At 38.3% G+C, this 25,022-nt stretch overlaps 1 protein-coding gene across 2 annotated transcripts in view; it reads right to left on the bottom strand.

Moving 5' to 3' along the window:
* Positions 1–25,022, bottom strand: part of zranb3 (zinc finger, RAN-binding domain containing 3) — a 102,263-nt gene that overhangs the window by 71,963 nt on the left and 5,278 nt on the right. For both annotated transcript variants that reach the window (XM_042513403.2, XM_042513402.2), the window contains exons 3-7: positions 16,408–16,426; positions 15,949–16,127; positions 11,312–11,543; positions 4,707–4,792; positions 3,159–3,330 (exon numbers count right to left, since the gene is read on the bottom strand). In XM_042513403.2, coding sequence (XP_042369337.2) covers positions 3,159–3,330; positions 4,707–4,792; positions 11,312–11,543; positions 15,949–16,127; positions 16,408–16,426 — 688 coding nt within the window. The remainder of the gene's footprint in view (positions 1–3,158; positions 3,331–4,706; positions 4,793–11,311; positions 11,544–15,948; positions 16,128–16,407; positions 16,427–25,022) is intronic.

Raw genomic sequence — 25,022 nt, forward strand, 5'->3', positions numbered from 1 at the left:
TGTTTCAGCCAACTTGAGATAAGCAAGCAATGCAAGAAGAACTACAAGATGTGACATGAACTTTTCCAGCTGTTCTACACGTACGTTCTGTGGCCTAATTGGCATCGCTGTGTAGAAACACTGACCATATTTAGCCCCCAATTAAAGTGTCCCTTAACATTTAAATAGATTGGGGTAAAAATCCTGCATCATCACTTTCCCGAGTAACTTCCTTATTGTTGTGTCATTCCTGGAATGGTGGCTCGGTGCGTAATTAGCGCTGAAAGAGCTCTCCAGTGTTTTTTTTCTCCCTCTCCTGCTGATATGATGCAAAATATAACAAAGTGGATGCTTCTAAATGTGTATTGTTCTTAGCGCTGGCTGCTCCCAGTGGGAAACTAAAAACCCCTCGTAGCACTGACACCAGCGACCCGACGCAGCGAGTGGAGGATGGGCGCATGGGGCCAGGTCCAAGCCACATTCACGTGCACACATGCATCCAGTGCGGCGTAGGAGGCAGAAACCGCAACCAGAACTTTGGGGAGGCTAAAAGAGATGTAAACACCTACACACGAAACATGACATTTACTCTACAAATACCCTGGTATCCTCTTTACGCCGGTGGAGAGGGAACACACACACACACACATACACACACACGCACACACACACACACACACACGCACACACACACACACACACACACGCCTCAGTGTATCTCTGCATAAGCGAAAGGGCAGTTATTTAATCTTAAAGAAGCAATAGGCAGTATTCAGAGTTTTAGTTCCAAAGAGAAGTAATATCTCTCGTACATGAATGGATGAGTAAACTGCAAACATCACACTCAGTTGCATTTTCGGTTTACTTTGGCATCATCCATCGAACCATATTTAAAATTAAAATTCAAGAATGATTTTCAGAAAAATCATGTTGTTATTATTTAAGCATTGCAGGTCAGTATAAAGGTAAGGAATAAATATGTAGTCCCATGCAGTGGTAGGTTTTATGTAGGAAAATAGGTGTTAGAGTGAGTTGGGTTAATCTACATTTTGCCCACAGGTAAGTGCAAGTATAGAGTAAAAAACAGTTTTGTAGGCTAATTTAGGAGAAAATTTAAATAATTGTCTTCTTTCAGTTGAATGTGCAACGTGACAAGTGGCACTGTCAACATTTTGTTTCCTTGAAATTCACGTCCTCTCAGTTTAAGTTTTCTGTACCCTATAGAAAAACAGCAAAAGCAACCAAAATACAGATCGGCTGGGCTTGCACTGTCCCTGGTGCACTGAAAAGAGCAGAGGTCAGATAGACAGAGCACATCGCCTCAGTTCGGCCTTGCATGCTTTCTGCGGTTTTTACCTTTAACTTTCCACCCTGATTCTATTCTTTCCATTGAAGCAATCCACAGAGTGAAAATGACAGGGAAGTGATTTTTCGCTCATCAAGAGACAGAAAAAGAGCTGCATGGCGTGAGCAGGAAGAAAAAACAATCTTTGGTTGTTTTTTCTACTCAGTGACCCTGACAATGTTGGCTATTAATGTGTTAATTTACGCAAACACATCTCTGTGTGTTTAAAACCATTCATAAATTCTATTATTTTCATCTTTTAGACCTACACTCCAAGTGCTCCGATTCGCTTAAATTGAGTCACAGCTTTAATACTGGCTTCACCACTGCTGTGATATAAATGTATGATATGATTTTGAAACCGTTGTCTTGTGTTGTTATGTAGCATTTCAGAGGCTTTGGCATGGTGAAATCAATGAATTTCATTACATCTACTACCAGACCAATAATAATAATAATGATAATAGCAACACAGAAAACGGTATTTGTTATGGAGAGGATCGCTCAACACTGTCTTCATAATTGCTTTATCTGTTTATTGTTTCATCTCTAAAATGTAAGCAAATAGTAAAAAAATGGCAATCGTAATTTCCCGCAGCCCAAGGTGATGTCTTTAAATTGCTGGTTTTGTCCAATAATCAAAAAACAAAACATATTCAGTTTACTATGATATATAAACAGAGAAAAGCGGCAAACCTTAACGTCTGAGAAGCTGGAAAAAAAAGAGAATAAGTCTTGAGGGTGTTCTAAGTCAAATTCACCAAACTGTTAACTGCACAAACTTGTCTACATAAGACGATCGGTTAATGCTGCCCGAGGGTAAAAAGAAGAACTTGACACGGCGGAGCTTCAGAACTCAACAGACAAAAACAGAACTAATTAGCAGTGACAGTGGTTGAAACAATTAGAAAATATTAATGCAGCTACCAGCGACGTGTCATCAGAGCAGCACCGCACTGTAACAGAAATAAAGAGGGAACGCTAGATGCTGAAAAATGTCTCGCACAAGCAAAGTGGTCCCTGACTTGGATGGGAGGCAGTGAAGGAGAGGTGACAGTCATGGAAATGGACCAGAGAATATTATACAGTATGTTACACCGTCAGCTGTTATAACGGATCTGTTATGTTTCCCCTGACAGAGATTTGCATGAAGTCCCTGAGGCCTGAAGCTGTTAGACTGAGAGTATCTCCCCAACAACAGAACTGCTCGAGTTGCCAGGCCATACATTTGCTCGTGCACTCTATATTTGGCATTTTTGCTTAACTTGAAAACAATTTATCGATTCCTGAAAATTAGTTGAGACAACATTTGAAGACACAGTAGCAAAATATCAAAAAGTGATGAATATGAGACACTCTACATTTCAATGAAACGCACCCTGTGTGGTGAAAAATACACAAACTAGGCGATAAAAGAATTTAATTTCACTTAACAGCATGAATTTGTGGCATCTTCATTTATCCAGATGTGACACTCAACTGGATATTTAGATTTTTAGATTTGTGCTGGGCGCGTCTGAAAATGTAGGAGCTGAAACAATTAATCATTTAGTCAGTCAACAGAAAATTATTTGGGGGACTATTTTGATAGTTAATTAATCATTTTAGTCTTTTTTTTTTCAAGCCAGACATTTGATAATGTCACCTTGGGCTCTGGGAAATTACGATGGGCATGTTATTACTGTCTGACATTCTAGACACAAAATTATTTATCAATTAATGATTAGTCTATAATGAAAGCAATTGATAGTCGCAGCCCTGGACAATGCAGAAACATATCACTCGTGTACAACAAGGAAATGATAAATAAAATGAATGTCTGACAAACATGTACCTTTGCCGCTTCCTTAGGAAGGTCGAAGGGAATACGCTGGCGGATTTTGGGGGGCAGCTGACTGAGCACATCAGCCTTGAGACGGCGGATCATGATCTCACTCAGCCGCTGGTGCAGCTCCTCCAGGTTGGACGCCCCGCGACAGTCCCACTGCCTGCGAGCTCCAAAGAACCTGCACAGAGTGAATGAGATGCAAAGCTGTTGTTGCTGATGCATTTGTTTTTTATACACATTTCTCTACAAGAGAAACTTCCTAAGAAAACATACTTATTTACGGCAATGCCCTGAAGGAATAGTTAAACACATTTAAACATTCCCACCTGGGAGCTGCCCGGCACTACAACAGCCTTCCATCGTTTACTGCTGAGCAGCTCTGCTGGAGCAGTCGGGGGATCAGTTTTTTGCTTAAGGGCACTTTGCAGAGCAAGAAACTATTTTGTCTAATGGCCACAGCAGCAGGTTTATCCCAAAACTCAACGGCAACTTTCACAATCTATCTGCCAAATGGATTTTTAGAATAGAACTGGCCCTGCACACAAAGGCTGGTTATCTGCCATATTGGCCGCGAGTGTGGACAAACTTAACAAGGCACTGCCAAAATGTGCTGTTTCACACTTCGGTATTTAGACTTGTAGCTGCTGAGAGAAGGGTAACTCATTCACTCTTTCTAAAATAACGTCTCTGCCTGGTGACGGGATTTGAACCAGCAGCTTTCCAGCTGTGAGGCTCTCTGTCTCCTGGACTGCTGCCATTTCCCACAATTACCTCTCTATAATGAAGGAAGATTTAGTCACATGATACTGCCTCGTGCCCTTTTCTTTGTGTATGATCTTTTGTGTGGATATGTTTATGTGGCTCAGAACGGCATTCCCCTGCCACACTAAGTGCTATTATATACAAAGTGTTATCATTAATGGCAGCAGGCCCATCCCAGACCGAGCTGCTGACTTTGATGGACATCCAAAACAATGCATTTGATGTGTTTGTTCACACATGTAACTGATCGTCACTGGCTACTGGCAGCCAGTTGGCATTTAACGCTTGGCTTCAGTTGTGGTCTGGCTCTGACAACAAACCCTCAACTCAGCAGCAGCGCCACTCCAGACACAGGTACAGCCCACCTTATCCCAGCAGACACTTGAAAAGAGTGAGAATTTAATGGCGGGTGAGATCTAAATTAAACTCTGCTAATACCTCTAAGATAAGAATTAAGATTTTAAACATGAGAACAGAACAAAATAAGGTATTAAACGGATAATTTGACATTTTAAGAAATACACTTACTCACTTTCTTGGTTAAATAAAAAGACTGACACCACTCTGATGTCACTGTGAGCCAGGAGATGATTAGCTTAGCTTATCTGAGCATGGTTTAGCATAAAACCTTGAAGAAGAGCAGAAAGGTAACAGCTAGTCGGAATCTGTCCAGGATCTTGTCTTTTTATACTTTGGGTTTTTACACTATAGTAGCATAAAGATACCCTACACAGGAAGTGGAACATTTTGGACTTGGTGGATGTCAGCTTGTGTGTGTGTGTGTTGACTCACCTGTAATGGGCATTGCAGTATTTCTTGGCATAGTCAGGCCAGGTTCCAAGCTTCTTCGGGTAAAGAGCATCAATCTGCATGAAGAGCTGTGAAAGAGACAGAAAAAGGACTTTAACTGATATGCTGTATTAAACCACACATTACAGGGTGTGTGTGTGTGAGGGAAAGGAAGACAAAGACACAAAGACTGTCACATTTTTTTACATGAATCTCCTTTTAACTGTAAATTATCCTTCTCAGTATATCTCACACGTTTTCCATCCAATAACATGTGTCTTTTTATTTCAATGCAGTATGATCTGTTTTGTTTGTCATTTTACCCATAAAATAGTGACAACATACACACCATAAAATGAGACTACCTAACTACCTTCATTTTAGCTAATGTTGGTAAGCTTTCAGCAATTCTTTTTGGATTTGGTGAGACAAAGATATAGTATATAGCACATTTTTCCTCATACATAAAAACAGATAAATCAATGTACAGAAACTCACCTTTGCTCAATTTGTTACACTCAGGGGTTTGGCTGCTACACTTGTTCTGGTGTGACCAGTAGCTAATGGTGGCTAATGTTAGCTAACTTTATATCAATGTAGCACTGTAGCTAATACTCATCACTTCATCAATGCTCACTACTCTAGCTAATGTTATGCTATGTTTTAGCATTCACCATTATCCCATAATTGTCTATGTTAACAGACTTTAGCCAATTGTATAAAACCTAACTGACATTTATTAACCAGCTCTTATCACTGCTCTCTACTTGAGCTAATGCTATGCAAATTTAGCATTTGCCATTATCCTGTAATAGTCCCATAGCTTGTGAAAGCTAATGTTAGCTGACTTGATATAAATATACCTATGCTACTGACATTAGTTAACTGACTTATTAACAGTTCTCTATTTGAGCTAAATTTTAGAATTCAACATTATCCTGTAGACTGTAGACTAATGTTAGCAAACTTTAGCTAGCTATTGCTATGTAGCTAACATTAGTTAACTGACTCATTAACAGCTCTTTATGAGCTAAATTACGCTAAATTTTAGCATTTTCCATCATCTAGTAATTGTCGTTTAGCTTGTGGTCGCTAATGTTAGCAAGTTTTAGTTAAAAATTGCTATGTACCTGACATGAGTTAACTGACTCTACAGTTTTCTCTAGCTAATGCTATGCTAAATTTTAGCATTCACCATAATCCAGTAATTATCGTTTAGCTTGTGTTAGCTAGTGTTAGCAAAATAATTCTAAATAACGCTGTAAAAATGACATTAGTTAACTGGATCTATAACTTTTCCTCTATTTGAGTTTAGTATTAATCATTGACCAATAATATCTTTTAGCTTGTGGTAGCTAATTTTAGCAAACATTGGCTAAATAATGCTCTGTAACTTACATTAGTTAACTGACTCATTGACAGCTCTTTACAAGCTAAACTTATGCTAATTTTAGCATTTACCAATTTCCAGTAATTGTCCTATAGCTTGTAGTAGCTAACGTTAGCAAACTTTAGATAAATAATGGACATATACATTATTTAAATGACTTTATTACTTTTCTCTACTCAAACTGATGCCATGTTAAATTTTAGAATTCACTTTTATCCTGTAATTGTCCATTAGCTTGTGGTGGTTAATGTTAGCAAACTTTTTAGCTAGGTATTGCTTTGTCACATTAGCTAACTTACGTTACAGTCATAAACTCACCAAAATTAGTTTTTTACTCTTCTCTACTTGTCCTTCTGTCATACTAAGTTTCATGTCACATGTAAAATATGAACAACTTTACCATAAAGGTTAAACAACGAGTAAACACTCCGCAACTCACCAGGAGATGTTTCTTTCCCACGTTAACGTTAGCCACTGTTTAGTAAAAGCCAGTCTTGCTAATTTACCCTGCTCGCTTCACCCAAAGTTTTAAAAAACACTTTTAAAATAAAATACTATTTAATACATGTAATGTTAGACATGATATAAACATGGCTGAATACTACTACTATTTTTTTTTTGCCTTTTTGTCTTTGTGCTAAGCTAAGCAGCTGCTCTAACAGTCTTCTCACATAAGTCTTGCAAGAAAGAGAAGAAGCATACTGTATTTTCCTAAATCCCAAAGTATTTCTTTAAAAAAGTTTTTGTGTGTGTGTGTGTGTGTGTGTCATCTATCTTATGTAAATTTCACCAATCTCCTTCCCACACCAAACTGGCAAATTTAGCAGCACATCATAAAGATTGTATAGTTGCCACAACTTCTCACCTCTCAGTTTCTGAAAGCTGCAGGCAATAACTCAAAAGTAGCAAGAGCTTTTTTTGGCTTTAAACGCAGACCTTACCTGTGCTCACTATTAGTCTACTGTCATGAAGTGCATCTTGTGTGCAATTTATTCAAGGTCCCGTTGTCCTTCGCCTAGTTTATCAGTCGTGTTGTGCAATTAACCAGGTCAACCCGCCACACTGGGCGAAGAAAATGAGACTGATGTGAAAATTAAATGAAAATACAGACAAGGAAAAGCGACCTACTGCTGCTAAATAAGCGCTGACATGAAAATTGAGTCATCAAAAGATTTTGCATCATAAAAATTACAAGCTGTTCTGTCATCAGTGGATGTATGGCATTTTGAAAAGAGCCTTTTCATGCAGTGAGTAGGTAAAGAGTGTGTGCATCGTGGGCTGCAACAAAGCTCAAAGAATGTGCGTATGCAAACGTCAACATGTCAATTTTTCAGTATTTGCAGCAATTTCTGAAGTAATGACAGGTAATCAGCAGCAAGGCGATCTGAATAAGCAGCCACAGTGAGAGCGCTACTCTAAATTCAGCACTTGTTCAACAGGAACTTTGCATTTTCCCCCCTCACACTGTTGATATAATAGGTGGGTGGAATGAGGGCACATCATGAACGGTGCAGCATGCCCTGAGCTGTGTGCTAACTCGATGTCAGAGCCCACAGTGAGTAATGATGGCAGTGAGGAGACTGGCACAGAGGCAGGGACAGGGCTTATCAGGTTTATGCTGCGGATGATAAAATGTTATATTCAGTTTCAGATTCTAGTGGCAGAGAGAGGGAGAGATGATATCTAAAAAACTAACCTCAACACTGCAGGCAGGCAGTGGCAAAGACAGGATGGCATGTATCACACACACACACACACACACACACACACACACACACACACACACACACACACACACGCACACACGTGCAGTATAACAAACCGTCTCCATGACACATCTTCTCGAGATTTCTTACAAGTACTAAGCTCTATTTTGGAATTAATTAGCTGCCTGAATCTCATCAGTTAATTATCATGATCAAGTCGAGGCAATAATTAAGTTTTCCTCACAGCAATGTGGCAGTTAGATGACGGTGGAATCCGTCTCGCATACGTACTTTAACATCGCCAACACACAAACACATGATGTCAATCCTGGATTAATACTTATCTTAACCAACATGTTTTTTAAGTGCCTTTACAAAACAGCGACAGAAGTGGTAATAAAGGTGACCAAACCCCAGCAGATTTAGCTTTACACTGGTTCACAGTCTGTTTTCAAATGTCGTGCTGGTTCACAACAATAACGACGTGTTACAATGTTTCAGCTGTGCGTCACAAAGATGCGCTGAATGATGCCTCGTACATCACTATGACATGCTGAGGAGTGTGACAAAGCGTCAGTATCTGACAGCTTTGGAATGAGAACAGGTTGGCATATCTGACATAATTTAACCCCTTGGAACCTCAGGAGACCTTTTTTAAGCAAGGTAAAAATTTGCAGAAAACAATATTTCTAATCATGATAATTACATATCTAAAAATATTTGAGACCATTATTATACTTTTAAGTGTTTTTTTCAGACCATTTCCCTGTTGTTGGTTTGGGGTGTTTTTTACTTCCATGTTTGCTTGATATGTTTGTTTAGGTTTATTTGTGCTAATTTTCAGGTAATTTTCTTGTACTTTTTACTATTTTGATACTTTTAATTTAAAAAAAAAAGTTTAAATCAACATCAGATATTAACTGTTTGAACACTGAGCAAATTGGCTAGATTTCCTACTAAAACATGGAAAGACTGCAATGAGCAGTTAGTAGAAATTACCGGCATTATCAAGAAACCTAAAGCAAAAAATGCAAGTGAAAAAAGTACAAGAAAATCACCTGAAAATGAGCAAATAAACAAACAGAAGAGAGAAGAAAAAAACCACCAGGAAAAATGACATGAAAAAAACTGCTAAAAATTATAATAACTCTATAAAATAATTTTAAATATATAATTATGATGATTAGAAATACAGTCCTCTGTCATTTTTTCCCAGATTTTTAAATAATTTTTTAAATGTACTTATTTCTGGTACATTTTTTGCCAAGTTGCTCATCACCTTTATTCCAATGTTTTTGAGTAATCAAACCAATTTGCTCAGGGTTCAAAGGGTTAAAGTGCATCCTGGGATTGATCCTTGTGGGTTGCCACACATGACCCCGACTATAGATCTCCTAAGATATCATTTTGCTCTGCATAATGTCTATGATTACTTTTTTTTTTTAACCAGTTTATCTACACAGTTATTCCACCCAATCATGTCAATGATTGATCAGTGAAATAGAATATATTGAATTCCTTTTGAGGTGGTTTCATTTTATGGAATCTAGTAGTTTTGAGTCTCTTCACGGTCTCATGCCAGACATACTGCTGAGATCCCGACCCTAAATGTTCCGAAATGGAAACTAATATCAAATAACAAAAGTTTATTAGTCTGCAGCTCAAAATAGTTCCTAATAAATGCACTGTTTGCTCCTGTTTGAGTTTACAGTAATTTTCTCCCAAAGTTGAGGGTTGTTTTTTTTTTTCATTTCTGTCTGTGCTGCTTTTTTAGTGTGACTCGACTGTGTGAGGTGGGCGCGGCTTAGTCTGAAAAAGGTGATGTCACCTTCCTTTCACCAATCAGGATTAAGCAACATTTGCCACATCCACACAGCTTTGACGTTGTTAAATGTCATCTCCTTATAAATAAAATCCCTGAGGTTTTGTACCCCCAAACTTTAACATAGATTATTGTTATTATATATAAATAACAAAAATAACAAACACTTAATATTAAAACTGAGTTTTTAGGAGCTTTAACTCCTATTCTCTTGTTGCCTCTGTTATGTTTCTGCTTTGTTTTGGTCTTTCAATGATTTTATGCATTTTTTATGTATTTGTATAGCCCTAAGAAATGGGACACATAAAATTGTATTCTGTACAATATTGGTACAACAGAGACAGATTTTTTTTTATAAAAGCAAATAAACAAAAAAGGCAGGTTATGAATAATTATGGGTCTGTGTGTGTGTGTGTGAGAGAGAGTTTGCGTGTGTGTGCGCGCGTGCTGTAGAACTATATTAGTAAAAACAGGATGTTGTGTACAGTATATGTACATCCATAGTGAACTACTAATTTTTACATGCAATAGCAGCAATAAAATATAAAGAAAATAAGGCAGAGGTTATCTTGAAGAACTGTATGCAAGTATAGTGAAGAAATTGACTACTGACTTGTATAATGAACTTAGCCATTATAATGATCACATGAGCAACAAAAGAATATAATAAAAGCCAAAACTAACTGCTCCTGAGGCTTGAGAGGATGACTGGAGGAAAAGACTGTAAAGGCCGAAGCACAAGGCTGTATCAGTGTCCCATCATTAGAGCACAGTGGACATACAGTACATCTTATTGATACTGTATTGTCTCTTCACGTTGAGACTGTGAAAAGATTTTCTATTCACAAAGTCCACTTCATCTTGCGCGGCTGCTGTGATGGAATATAGCTGCAATCTACTGCTTCGATGCATCATATATAAACATGATATAATAAATCATTATGGAGAGGGGAACGGCTGCGGCGCTCTCCAAACACGGCTGTCCTGTGAACAGCACTTCTTATTGTCTCTAAACTCAATAGTCCCCCCCCCCATGTGCTCCTTTTTTATTACTTGTCTCATTTATTGCAGTGCAGTGTCTGTTCATATCGGCCTTTGTAAATGAAGTTTTTGCAACAAAGGTTATTGAAATAAGTCCACGGGATCCTCGAGGATAAGTGATGCCGGGGAGAGTTAATTGGCTTTTTGAATGTTAGATCGCAGTGTAACCTGCTCAAGAGCAAGTTACCATGGCGATCTACCTGTGCTGAGCCCCGAGTTAGCTCTATGACCTACTAATGATTCTTCATGACTGTGGGCTCAGAATCCCATTTGAAGCAAATGTATGTATGCTTATAATCTGCTGAATGTTTTTCCTATATTTCCTACATTGCTCCTTCCTCTTCAGCCCAGAGAAAAAATTCTGGAGAACTGTATTTCTAATTATCATAATATAGTTAGAATTATTCATACAAATTAACTGTACAGTAATAATACAGATGTACAAATAATTGTTATTTTGAGAAGTTTTTTCAGGTCTTTCCTGGATTTTTTCTTTTTTTGCTCAGGTTTCAAAGGGCTAAATATTATCAATTTATAAAGGAGTTTTAAATCAGCAAGGTTCATCTTGTCTTGGAAGTAAACAAAACACTTTAATTTTGTATTTTAACATGAGGCGCTGGTCAATTTCCATTTTACCAGATTGTCTTACCTCTTCAGGCCGACCCAGGGCAGGGGTACCGGTGAGCAAGATGGCCCGCTTGGCACTCTGGATAAGAGGCACCAGAATCTTAGTCCGCGCTGCGTTCCTGGATTTGAGATAATGTGACTCGTCCACCACGACCACAGCGAACTGCTGCCTGGTCAGGGCCTCCACCAGGGGGCGGGCATCCGTGGTGAGCAGACCATAACCCAGCACTGTCACCTTACTGCAGCTGATACCCCTGGAGGGACAAGAACACACACACACACACACACACACACACAGAAAAAACACACTATGCAGATGATGTATGTTTCAAGTGATGCATCATAAATTATCCTTTTTCATTTAGAAAAAAATTATATAACATGTAAACACAAACGTGATAAACACGTCATCTATTTACTAGAGATGCAATTTACGCTTTTCATTTTTTACCACCAACAGTTCAAACACCCAAGATATATATTCAATTCACTATCATTCAGCACTAAAAAATGAAAATATTTCATTTTGAGAGAGCCAGTTTTTGTTTGTTTTGCATTTTTCGAAGCAGGTACCCTTTTTTTAAATTATGAAACAATTGATCTATTTCAGCATATTTCTTCCAATTTGTGGAATATTTCTTACCATATTGCTTGTTGCATTTTTTTTTTATTTCTGAAAGAAATCTCACCAATTTGTCCAACACAAGAGAAGAGATTTCGCTCCAGGGTTAATACACGTTTGGTTGAAATAGCATTTATGGCATGATGGTGTATTTGGGATTGAGTAAAAAAAAAAAGCTGCAGTGCCGACGTTTATTACAATAACATGTCACCGAGTGCAGCAGTGTGACTCATTGATGTGCTTTTAATAGTTTTTTGGACAATAATGGAGCTCTTTGGCACAGAAGAAGAAGATATTTCATGCTGTGGAAGCACAATACATGCTATGAAATATCGTCAGCCTTTAAACCGCTGTTGTGCTCTTACAGTAGTCACCTTTAACACTGACAAACATATATTAAAAGCGAGTACTAAATAGAAACTCAACATCTGTTCAAATGTTGTAGTGTTTATTGACTCGGCAGCTGCGCCCTCCAGGTAAAGTAAAGCAGACTATTTAAAATGGGAGTGTGGACTTGATAAATGTTGAGGCACACAAAGGAAGACACATATGCGGACACTGCCAGGCGCAGAATAGGACTGCTGATTTTTTTTTTTTTTATACTCTTCTCTAGCGCTTAAGAAATCCATTCCAGGGCTGCATTGCAATTTCTATATTTTCCAGTTTATGCGCAGCCCCTTAACACAAACACACAGATACACAGTTGCAGATAAACAAACAAACACGGCGGCAGCATTCAGCTGCATGGAACTCAATAAGAATCTCTGAGAAATCAAAAACCTCTACAGCATCTGTCAGCTTCTAATTTCTTTGCCGTCGCCACACACACAAACACACGCATGCACGCACGCACGCACACACATACACACACACAAGCTGAAATAAACCTAAGGTGTCATTCATGTTCTATAAAACAACAATTGAGTCAAAATGCTCAGAGGAGGTGCTGCATAATTTTTTCTTGCCTCCCTGTTCAGTCATTAACACTTCCCAGTTCAAGGACACGTTTTCCCCAGAAGGCTTTCACAACCTCTTTGCGCCTTGTCTGTGATGTGAGGTGGAGTTTTTTTTCCTTCCAAGTCACACATGCAGAAAGTTTCATTCAAAAATAAAAAACTAAGAGAACTAGGGGAAAGTTGAGATGATGATATTTTATACATGACATTAGTCCATCATGCGGAGATGCACCGCAAACCTGAGTCTATATAAACAGCTGCGAAAATGAGCCACATTTCTCCACGACAGCAGTTTTCCTCTTCCCGCGCTGAAAATTTTTCCTGCTCTTGTTCAATATTGCAGACGTTGCGTTGACATGATTTGTCTGTCAGCGCTGTCAAACATCGGGCCCTGCTGGCTCCTGACACCGAGGGACACTTTGAGATTAAATTGTCAACTTCTCTGTCTATCAGCCTGCCGCACCTTCGCGCTGTGCGACCGAGTGTGTTTATGTTTTCCTTCCAGCTCTTTAGGTAAATTATTACCGCTCGCATGAAGCAGAAGGACACAACTTCCACTTAAATTCAAATAATGGCTGCAACCTTTCACTTACATAATCCTGTGTATGATGAACATAATCCACTGGATTATGTACTTTGCTTAAATATCCATATTTATGCACTCTAAAGACTGTGGGTCTAAATGTGCAAAATGTGACCCTATTTTGCTCCATAACATAGAGAATTTTGCCTTGAATTAATTAAAAATGTTTTATAGATTAATCATTAAATTACTTTTTGAGGAAGAAAAGACAGATATGCACAGTTTCCAGCTAAAATGTGAATATTTGCTGGGTTTTTATGAGTCATGTGTGATGATAAATGTAATCTTCACGTTTTGAACTATTTAAAGACGTCACCTTGTCTTTTAGGTTTCTGGGCCTTAATTATTATTGGTTAGCTGCACAAGATGACCGATAAAAGAGCTGTATACAACATTCACAACATAAATATAGCAGCAAACCACTATAAACTATGTACAGATACAGTGGATTAATGGCGCCCTTAGCAGAGAGCTTCTCTGTTGTTTGTTGTGTAGCCGTAACTGCATGTTAGTGCATGTGTGTCCCTGTGTGTGTATCACACATGGCTATTTAATTCGGATAAAACAAATATAGTTTTCTGGACTTGTTTCCCTAGCTTTTCAAAAAATAACATTTTCTGAATCGTCTTATTCCTTTCAGTTTGCAGGACATTTCTTTCCAAGTTGCTCATTGCCTTTTTCCAGATGTTTTCAAAAGAATTCAAAACAGCTTTGCTCAGGGTCCAAAGGTTTCAAAATATGTAAAAGGTGTCTGAACGCAGCACAAAAAAGTCAATCAGTCCGACCATGTTACGTTGAATTTGTGAAGAAAACCTTGTTTTTCTTGCATGCTTCCATGGAAAATGGAGATAATATTGATTGACTGATTGATTGGGGACTTTGTTTTACAACAAAACTACATCAAAACATCTAAATCTCATTTGACCAGTCGTATGCTCCGTACTTTGCAAACACATGCTAAACACCTCAATATCAGAGCCAGGCTTTGAGGAGGGCAAAGATAAGTTTCACTTTAATTTCAGATGTACATAGTAAGGCTGTTAAATTCAGTCCGCAGTTAATCAGTCAATCAATTTTTGCATTTTCTGTGGAGGCATGCAAGAAAATCAACATTTTCTTTAGGAATTCAAGGTAACACTGCAAAATAAAGTGATACACGTTTGACATTTTGTATTTCAAACAAAGTCATAAATGCAACTATTTTTTAAGACAGTCAGTAATACATTTCTTCTATTTCCCTAAAGGTTTGACTTTTTCTCTCGAAAACTGCAGTTAAATAAAAAGTTTGACAGTACGGAGGTTTTATCAGTTTGCTAATATTAGCCTTTCATTAAACATTACATACTGACCAGTCAGTGTCGTCCACAACCGATGAACAAAGAAGAACAAAAGAAGAACAAAATGATGTTTGCTGATTAAATATTTATCATTTATATGAAGGCCCATAATCCAAATATATTCTCGTAACACATTTTGATAATGATTCTTCACAAGTTTATAATTAACATAAGGTCTGTATTACAAAGTGGTCGTGCTTCTGCCTGATTGAGTCGGTGGAGACCAAAACAGAGCTAAAGAGATTCAGTATTAATCACCAAGAGTGCTAATATTGCCAAATTTGCTGAATGTGTAAACAAGCAACTGTATCTCATGTATCACCTATGTACTTATGAGATAATATGTCAGTATTGTGTTCATAGCTTGGGTCCACTGCCCCCAAGTGGCCAAAAAATAAGTTAATGCAGATTTAAGGAGTCAGAAAACCAAGATTTAGTTGCAATAAAATAAGAAAACTAAGAGGCTGATTTTTTTTTGTTTGTTTGCAAATACCTAAATTTTTTTTTTTTTTTATCTGAAAATATGAAGGTCTAAAGCTGCAAAAATTCTTTAGGTTTACATGTTGCCCCAACAGCGCTAGGGTAGGGCAAAGTGTATTTATTTTTGGGGGGATTTAAAATAGTGTTATTCTGCACATGAGTAAATTGATGGGATTTATTTTTGTTTGTTAGTTCAGTTTTTCTGTTTTATCTTCTCTGAGAATATGTTGGGCTTAAGCTGCAGAAAATTCTTAGTTTAAATGTTGCCCCAATGGACAAAGGCTCGCCAAATATGTATTTATTTTAAAAACAGCACTATTATGCACATAAGTCTATTGACACGACAAATTTTTCTTTTGTTTGAAAATAGTTGTTCTGTTTTATTTTTATCTCTACATGAAAAATTATTTGTTTTATCCTGTTTCTAATGTAGGCTGACGCAATATTTATTAATTTTTAAATTGCGTTCTCATGCACGTGAGTATATTATAAAAACTATTCAACTTTTTCTATAGCTTCTCTACTAATTGCTTTTAAGTTCGATGAACACACATAATATTTGACTCGAATTTCTCCCATTTTTCCAGGACATTAAAATCTCCTCGGATACCTGGACCGGAGCCGAAATGTGTGTGTGTTGCACAGGTGAGGTTGTTGTGGGGATGAAGGTGGATGACCTACATGATGTGGCTCTTGCTCTCCACCAGGTTGATGTCTCCAGGCTGCAGCTCGGGGATCCACCTCTCCAGCTCCTCGATCCAGGGATACTTGAGTGACGAGGGCACCACCACCAGCAGGGGCCACTCCTGCCTGAAGGCGCACGCCACCGCGATGGCCTGCACCGTCTTCCCAAGACCCATCTGGACGGAGCAAATCAACACCCGGCGAAGGGGGGAGAAAAACAAGTCAATTGCACGCAGACTCTGCGGTAAATTGCATATGACGGCTGCGCTGATGTGAGGCCCAAGAGTAATAAGGTCTCAGAATGATTCGTGTGTCAAAAGCGATTAGGCACGTGGGAGTGCTGCACAGTGCTGACAAATTAATTTGGAAAGCATGCAGCAAAAGTCCCAGGTTCCTTTTTTTTTTTTTTTTTTTTAAAGAAAATAGATTTCCTGAGCCAGCGTTGTGTGTGCTTACCTCATCGGCGATCATACATCTGTAAAACAAAAGAAAACAGAAGACTTAATTAGACATGACCTGGTTCCTATAAAAACTTTATACATAAAAACAGCTTGGGCAGCATGAGCGCTTTGCTCAAGGGCACCACAGCATCCTTCATTAGACAGGAAGTTATTGTTTTTCGTGTCCAGACACTGTTGGCCTGTCCAAAGCTTCCTGTCACAACCCAACTCTTCAAACCTCTCTGGCCACAGAAAAACACACACCGTCACCTCACACTCAGTCGCTCTTGGACATATTACAAATCTGTCACTTGTGATTTAGCTCTGTGCTGCTGCTTTGTTTCAGTTCGCTGTTGTTTCTATTCAATATTTATGTTGTTGTTGTTCCTATTGAAAACTTCTGTGTCTTGGCAGAGACTTTGGGGAGAGCTCGCTGCGTTTGGGTTCATCCAATTCCCAGCGACAGAGAGGAGCACGCTGGGTGATGCAGAAACTAGAGTTGAATGATATTTTTCGAGGAAATTGTCAATTTGAAAAAAAAGACATCAAATCTTATGCTCTTTATTTGTCAGCTCACAAGCTGATATTCTGCTGACAGGCGAGAGCTGTTGATCACAAATTCACAGTTCAGTTGGACTTTGGGAAGGACTGAAGTGTCTTTATATGTTTTCAACAAATCTAAAGTGGAAACGTGCGACTTTTCAAGTTTTTATTGTTTCTGTCGACTTTGATGAAGTGCGTTTTAACATGTGTTAACATGGCAATTAACCCTTAGAGCCCGCTTTGATACGACACACTTATGTTGTTCTGTGCACAAAATGCAAGCTTTAAAAAATATTATACATTATTAATTTCTACTTCAACTGAGTTAATTTTTTTACCAACATCAGTCCTAATCATAAATTCAAATATTCATTAATTTTCAGAATTTTAACCCTTTAAATGCCAGGTTTTTGTCATGATGCCTCTATTAAGATGAAAAGTAATTGAATTAATTTCAATATAATACATGCAAAGTAGATTTTTTTTTAATATCACAGCCTGGGATATGTCAGTGATTTGCAGCAACATTGAATGTGACAGTGCACCTAGTGGGAAATAGCATGTATATTCTTTATATGCCAAATATGGTAAAAATGACATCATCAGGTAGAAAAGATTAAAGATGAAAAATTCCAAGGCAAAAGCCCAGAATGACACCCAGAAATAATACAGTGCATGTCTTTATGCTTTTATGGCTGTGGGATCAAAAACTGCAGTTAGACTGAGACAGTATGAATGTAACAATTTTGCTTTCACAGTGTTTTTTAAACTTTTTGCGGGAGCTGAGCTGGAAAGTCCAAGATTAAACAAAAACACCCTTCTGACATTCATCAGCAAAGCCACGATTTCTTATAAGGTTCTCAAGATCATCTTGCAAAATCTTCCTGTGGTGTGTGAGGTACATTTAAGGGATATTTCGCCAATTTTCAACCAGCTTTGGATCAAAACAATATGGATAGAACTGATAAATGAACTCTGGTAAGCTTCCCTTCAGCTAACCATATTATTTTTGTTGTATGTAGGTGTCGAGCCATAAATAAATGAATTTAAATACAAATATTTTAAAACTTTTTTTGGTCAGAGATGTGAGTTTATTAATACCAGGCACACACTGTACGGATTCAGCCCCTGACTAATTTTAGAATTGATCAACTGGCTGTCGGACAATCTGCATGTCAGACGTTCTGCTCTTTTTTGGAAATTCCATCTTGCAGTGTGAGCACTTTCACAGTCCAATTTCTCCAAATGCCTGCTGTCAAAATCTGTTATAAAATGCAGCGAGCTTGTTTTAATATTATAGGGGTAATATTTTACATGCTGTTAGTCTTGATGGCATCTTCCAGCCATCTGCAGCTCCAGATTTTTATTCTTTCAATCCTTGCTTTCCGTTCATAGCAGAAGTGCACAAAGTAGCGCTGCCTTTCAAATGGTCTGTGCCAATTGTGTTGACAACTCTTGTGGTACGTTCAGACGCATTTTTACAAGCATTTAAACCCTCAAAACCTGAGCAAAATGTTTTGCTTTCATTTTGAAAAAGTGGGGAAAAAGTCAATGAGCAACTTGGCAAGAGATGTCCTGCAAACTGCAAGAATTTCCTAGATTTGGATAATTACTTTTTAAAAAACCTAGGGAAAAGTGTTGAGAAAAACTATATGTATAATTAGAATTATCATATATTAAAAATATTTCACAGGATAATTTTCTTTTTTAATCACTTTCCCTGGTTTGTCTGGGGGGGGTTAACTTTCATTTTGTTTTGTTTTTCTAATTTTTAGGTGATTTTCTTGTTTTTTCACAATTTTCTCAAAAAAATTTGGGTCAGTGCTCATTGTCTTCTCCCCATGTTTTCGAAAGACATCAGGTCAGTTTGTGCAGGTTCAAAGGGTTAAAGATTAATAAAATGTTCATTTTATAAGCCATTTTAACAAACAGTTAATCCTTTTAATGCACATTTTAGGAGTGTACGATGAGCCTGCAGTGGAGCCTTAAACTAGGATAAAAGCAGCAGCTCACCTGTCTGGCTGTCTCTGATATGGTGTGTTTTAGCAACCACAGAACAGCCCCTTTACACTCTGCATGATAAAGGAACAATGAAAGCGCGACACATTCTTTAGCTGAAGTTGTCCCCCGTGGAAAAAGTATAGATAGATCAACCTCTGCCTCTCTCTGCCCGCTGGACTCGGGCCTATTGTCATGACCTTGCTTATTCATAAATGCTTCCAACGGCATGTCAGAGCAAACAGTGCGATGGAGCAGCTCTGAATACCTCAGACACGGTCTCTCATTATTCTCTCTCCTCCTCCACCTCCTCCTCTTCCCCCCATCTCCGCCCCATTTCTCTCTTTCAGCTGAGGAACATGATTAATGTGCACCTTGCCACTGGTGGTTTTTCTAATTGCCAGCACACCGGCCCAGTCAGCGCAATGTGCACACACACACGCGCGCACACACACACACACACACACACACACACACACACAGGGGCTAGTATGTGTGAAAAATGCACACAAAAGAAAAGAGGGGAAAAAAAGAAGCATGATATATACAAAGTGCACACACACACATACATATATGTGCTTGCGCATACCACCACCCACCCACCCACACACACACACACACACACACAAACTGGGGGAGGGAGCGCGGCGGGCTGGGGCAGGTGCTTGCCATTTCCCAACACATTAATCATCCTCCTTTAAATAACCTGAGTGTCGTCTTGACGGTTTGAGACTGCGAGGATGCTGCAGCGCTGTTGCCTGACGACGGCACGGTCCCCGCCGCCCCATCTTTCTAATGTTATCTCCGAAACCCACAAGCCCCAAAGTGTCAGGAAATGGGCTCCCCTACCTCCCAAGCTGGCTACGATGATTTGATGGCTTTGACCTCTGCGTGCTGATGTGTCGTGTCTAACCCCAATCTTCCAGCCCTGTTACGGTTCTCTTCTGAGGATCGGACCCGCAGAGCGCTGCGGTCAGCGGGAAAGCGGCTCAGAGGTTGGACGCTGCACAAAAGGCTGATCAGAGGGGGCTACAGTGTGTCACGCTCACACACAGTTATGGGTTCAGGGTGCAGTTTGGCTGTACATTGCAAATGAACTTGAAATCAAAATAAAGTAGCCTTTGGCGGAAGAGGTTTGGGCTGTGGGAGATGGAAGATGTTTCAATAGTGTGCGTGACTTTAAAAGGAAAAGTTTAAAACCGAGCTATATGGGGCAATTCACCAGTGTTTTGCTCACAGGTTTGTTTTTTTCTTAACTTAAGCACAACTTTCTGCCACCCAAATCTATCACAGAGCTCTTTTATTGTTTTTTTTCAGTGGTGCTTAAAATAGAAACACTTTTTGTACTTGCTGGACTTTCAATAAAGTTACACACACTGGCTTTTCTTTTTGTCCTATGTTGTTTTTACCTAACTTTATTCCACTGGTTCCCAAAGTAGAGATGTTCCTTATGACCTAAGTTCCCTAAACGTTGTCAGAAAAAAATATTGTCCTTTGAAACTGTTAATCCTATTTTTCAGTAATCAAATAGTATTTTAAATGTTGCTGAAATGTGCACAGTATGAACATCGCATATTATCCTAAAAAATGCATCGCCCTACATAAAAGATAACCAATAAAATTTCTTGAATACTATTTTCTTCAGGAAAATAAATCTTTTAAAAAATGCCTTATCACAACAGCATTTTCACCATACATATACCATATATTGTGGATTGATCTGGCTTGCTACATCGTTTCCTTTTAAATCACTTTTGAAGACTTATTTTTATCAGAAGACATTCCTATAATTTCTCTTTTAATTTCTTTTTCTTTGCTCTGCTCTGCTGAACTTTAAATTGCTGTTTTTATATTTCTCTCTTGTATTGTATTGTTTTTATTTTTCCTGTGTGTGTGTTTTATTTAGATTTTAATGTGTGCAGCACTTTTTGCAATGTTGATTTGAATGTGCTGCAAAAATTAACTTTTTCATTATTATTATTATTATTGTTGTTGATGTTATATTTTTAATTTATCTTTTTATCTACCTTGTTTTTATTTTAGGTCAAACAAAAAATAATAACAATTAAAAAAACACATTAGACAAAAATAACCAGTTAAATTAAAAAAATGACCTATTAAATAGGCAGCTATGCTGCAGCTCAGGCATGTGACGATGGTCACAGGTTGTCACAGAAAGACAACACAGTTGCAGGTTGAGTTAAGGCCATATTTAAACAATCTATAGTACATAGTCATATATGCATGCCACCAGAGCATTTTGGGCGTGTCCAACTCCTCTCTGCTAGTTAAATGGTACATAATCTGAGTGCATAGGGGTTGTATTTAGTCCCCTCATTAATCATAGGGGTGTTTTGGGCGTAGCATAAATTAACCAATCAGAGTGTCATCTCCCATTCCTTTTAAAAGCCAGGTGTGCATGCAGCTGGCGCACTGCTATTTACATGGTGGATGCAGCAAATTGGAGAAATGAGCAGATTTCTGTTGAGAGTAATATAGTAAAAGCAGTGGCGTCACTGCAGCATATATTGTGGGACATTTCAGCAGACAAACTACAAACTGTAGTTTTTAACCTGACAGAAAAAACAGAATCACATTTTTAGCTTCTGAAATTATCGATGAAGCACCTTGTGCGTAAATGTACACTCTCTCTTAATGGGGAGTCAGACAGCAGCTCTGCTCTGCTCTCTGCTACATTCACATTACAGAATGTCATTAATATTTTCCTTATTAGTTATGTATTATTTCACAAACCTGCAGCACATCCTTTTTTCTATAAAATTATTTTAAGAACATAATAATGAGAATCATAAATACAGTTTTCTGTATTCCCTCATTTTTTGATCATCAAAATAATCCTCTGCAGCTAAATTCCAGATCATTTCCATGTCAACTTTTACTAATTATTGTCTTTTTTTTTCTTTTTTAAATCAGTTTTCTCAGGTTTTAGATGTTGCTAGTAAAAGGTGTCTCAATGCAGCAAAAGAAAACTGATGTTGATCCGGGGGTTAAAGGGTTAATGAGGGTCCTCATCAAGGTCAGTCCAACAGTGAACACAATATGTTTCATTATGGTATGTGGGTGTGACTTTTCTCTTACATTATGGCCTTATAATCCTTTGTAATTCTTTTTTGCTGAGAGTTTAATCATAATCCACGTTGTGCTGCATTTAATTCAGGAGCATGTACATAAAGATGTATGAATGTTTGGCTCTAATGATGCATTTTTCTCCAAAGATTTCAGTTTCTTGAAATGATAAACTAAACAAAAGCGCTTTTTTTTTATGTTACAATACTCGTTAAAAATGTCTCCCACCAGCCCAGTTCTTCTCTCTAACACACAAACTGACCCAGCAGGCTGCACAGTTTATTTATCATGTGTAGCCTCTATACTTTGTTTCCATAAAAACCTCCAATACTATCCAAATAAAGGAAAGCCGGCTATTAAGGCTACGGGTTACTAATGGTGAGTAAAATTACATTTTTCATGCTGTATAATAGAACTCCTGCCGTCTTCATATCGCAAACTTACATTAAAAATTATGGCAAATTTCACGCTTAATTAGGAGGAAATGGAATATAGAGCGCTGTAGAAGGTAAACACTGTAAATGAGGCGCTTTAAAGATGTAAGGGACATTTTCTTCTTTTTGAGATGATCCTGGACCGAGTGTCCGTCTCACATTACAGGTCAGGTACATGAGAATTGTCCGCAGACTGCTGGATCTCAGTGGAATAATGAAACTGATTAGGTTTGACATTGCATAACATATAGTAGAGACTAAAAGTGATTTCTCTCCTCAAGCTGCTGCTTTGATTTTGACCTATCCTCTTTAAATTTGTCCCTCAAAAGTCCCCACAGACACCAAGTTTGTACCACTCCAAATGCATGGGCTTTCATCACTGAGCCATAGGCTTCGTCACCAATGTGCCACCTCATCCAGTGATGGATAGCAACCGAACAAACATTCATTTAAAGTGGAAATATACGTTTTTTACTTTAACGTATCCCAGTGAAGAAAATGCTCAATCGCACAATGTAACAGCTACACAGTTATGACACCACCAGTATATTAGTATACTATAGTATAGTATAGTATAGTATAGTACAGTATGCTGTGGTATTATATAGTATGGTATGGTATGGTGTGGTATAGTATACTATGGTATAGTATATCAAGTGTTTTACAGTCAAAATATAAGACAGAAAAACAATTAAAAAAAAAAAAAATTACAAAAAAAATGAAATAATAATAACAAGAATAGATAATAAAAGAAAAATGAAGAATAAAATAAAAATAAAAATAACAGGATAGACAGGTTTAATAATGACCCAGACAAGTAAGTTTCAAAACTAATTAAAATAAAAAAAGAGTGTATATGTAGGTTCTTTGCAGTTACTATCCCCACAAGGCCAACTGTGGATACTCTGCCAAGCAAAAGAAATACAGCCTCATCACTCGGCTCTATGGGAAACAGAAAACGGTCCGGTTGTCTTTGCAACAACGCCGAAATCACTTGGAAACAGTAAGGGAAGTTGTCTCTCTCCATTTTAATGAAAATCTTGTGTATTACTACTTTAAACAGGGACTCTGAAATTGTACTCCCAGTACTGCAACTCCCAGTGTACCACTGAATAACCCAAATGATTACATGGAACCACTCAGCGTAAAGCGAACAACTCTTAATGGGCGTAAATAAATCAACTTGTATGTGTACAGAGAACAAACTCCATCTGTGGAAAGGACTCCACTCTGTAATTTGACCATCACAGACAGAGACGACACAGTCAGCTTATTGATCTCCTCTCACATCAGCAGAGCAGGTCTTATTCAATAAAAGCACAGCCAGTCACTTACAATCATATTTTGGACAAATCAGAGCGCGGCGGACATACAGTGCATCACATGGATGCTCATGGATAGCTCCGAGCTGCAGTCAACACCTTAATGGAAGTGACCAAGAGCTCTTAATGGATGTACTTTTACTCCAAATTGATGTTTTTTTTATATATCAGAGTACTGCGTTTTAAAGATATACCGTGGGCAAATGTATGTTTCAGAATAGCCGAATATATGTGAGCACTCAAACAACACACTTCTTCCAAACTTTCCAAACAATACAATCAACCACATCTCGGGGGTTTTTATTGTCGCACTGTTCCACAACTTTCCCACATTAGCCCTCTCCAACTCCATCAAATTCACTCCCCCTCCTACACAGACCCATACAGCGGCGGCCATAAGTATGTGAATCGCAACAACATTTGATGTTTTGGTTCGGTGCGCTTGATGCTCTGGATGTGAAAAGACACGAGATTTAAAGGAAAAATCCGCCCCCGGATCCTCCCACGCCGTTAGATATCCAACATCAATCTGTGATGTTCGGTGCATTCCAGGAGTTATTTTATAATGAAGGGCTGACGTTTATTTTTTTTTTCTCTGTCAGACTGCCTCGTCTAGTTCCACTTCAGGTGCTGATATCCTACATTTCCCACAATTGTTACACTCCTTCCTAAAAATCCAACAAGTCTGCAACTACACGGCGTTCTAGTCTCTGCTGAGTATCCGTAAAAATAGACACTGCTGCTTTAATTCCTTTCAAGGATATTGAGTGAGCAAATAAAGAGCAGCAGGGTGCCTCAGATACACAGACACATCAACATTACTGTCAATAAAATGACCATTTTTAGCTTGTAATCATCTTTGCCGTCTGTCTGTGTGAGAGCGCGGTACAGTGGGTTTAAAATGATGCATTTTTAGTCACTATATTATCCCACATTACTTCTTGGCTTCCGAAAATGGTCTCATGTTTTAATGCTAATGGATGACACTAGCATTAACCCTTTAAACCCTGAGCAAAGTAGCCCTGAGATGACCTCTAGCTCATCAGGTAGAGTGTGTGCCCCATAAACGTGAGGCTTCTGCAGCAGCTCAGATTCGAGTCCAACCAGCAACCGTTTGCTGTGTGTATTCTCCCCTCGCTCACCCACCTCTGTCTCTGTCTCTCTGTAACTGTCCTATGAATAAAGGGAAAATGCCCCCAAAATATAATCTTTAAAAAATAAAAAAAAAGGCCCCAAAACATAGCAGA

This window comes from Plectropomus leopardus, chromosome 24 (assembly GCF_026936395.1).
Source record: "Plectropomus leopardus strain MGB_pleo_1.0 chromosome 24, ASM2693639v1, whole genome shotgun sequence".
Classification (NCBI taxonomy): Eukaryota; Metazoa; Chordata; class Actinopteri; order Perciformes; family Serranidae; genus Plectropomus; species Plectropomus leopardus.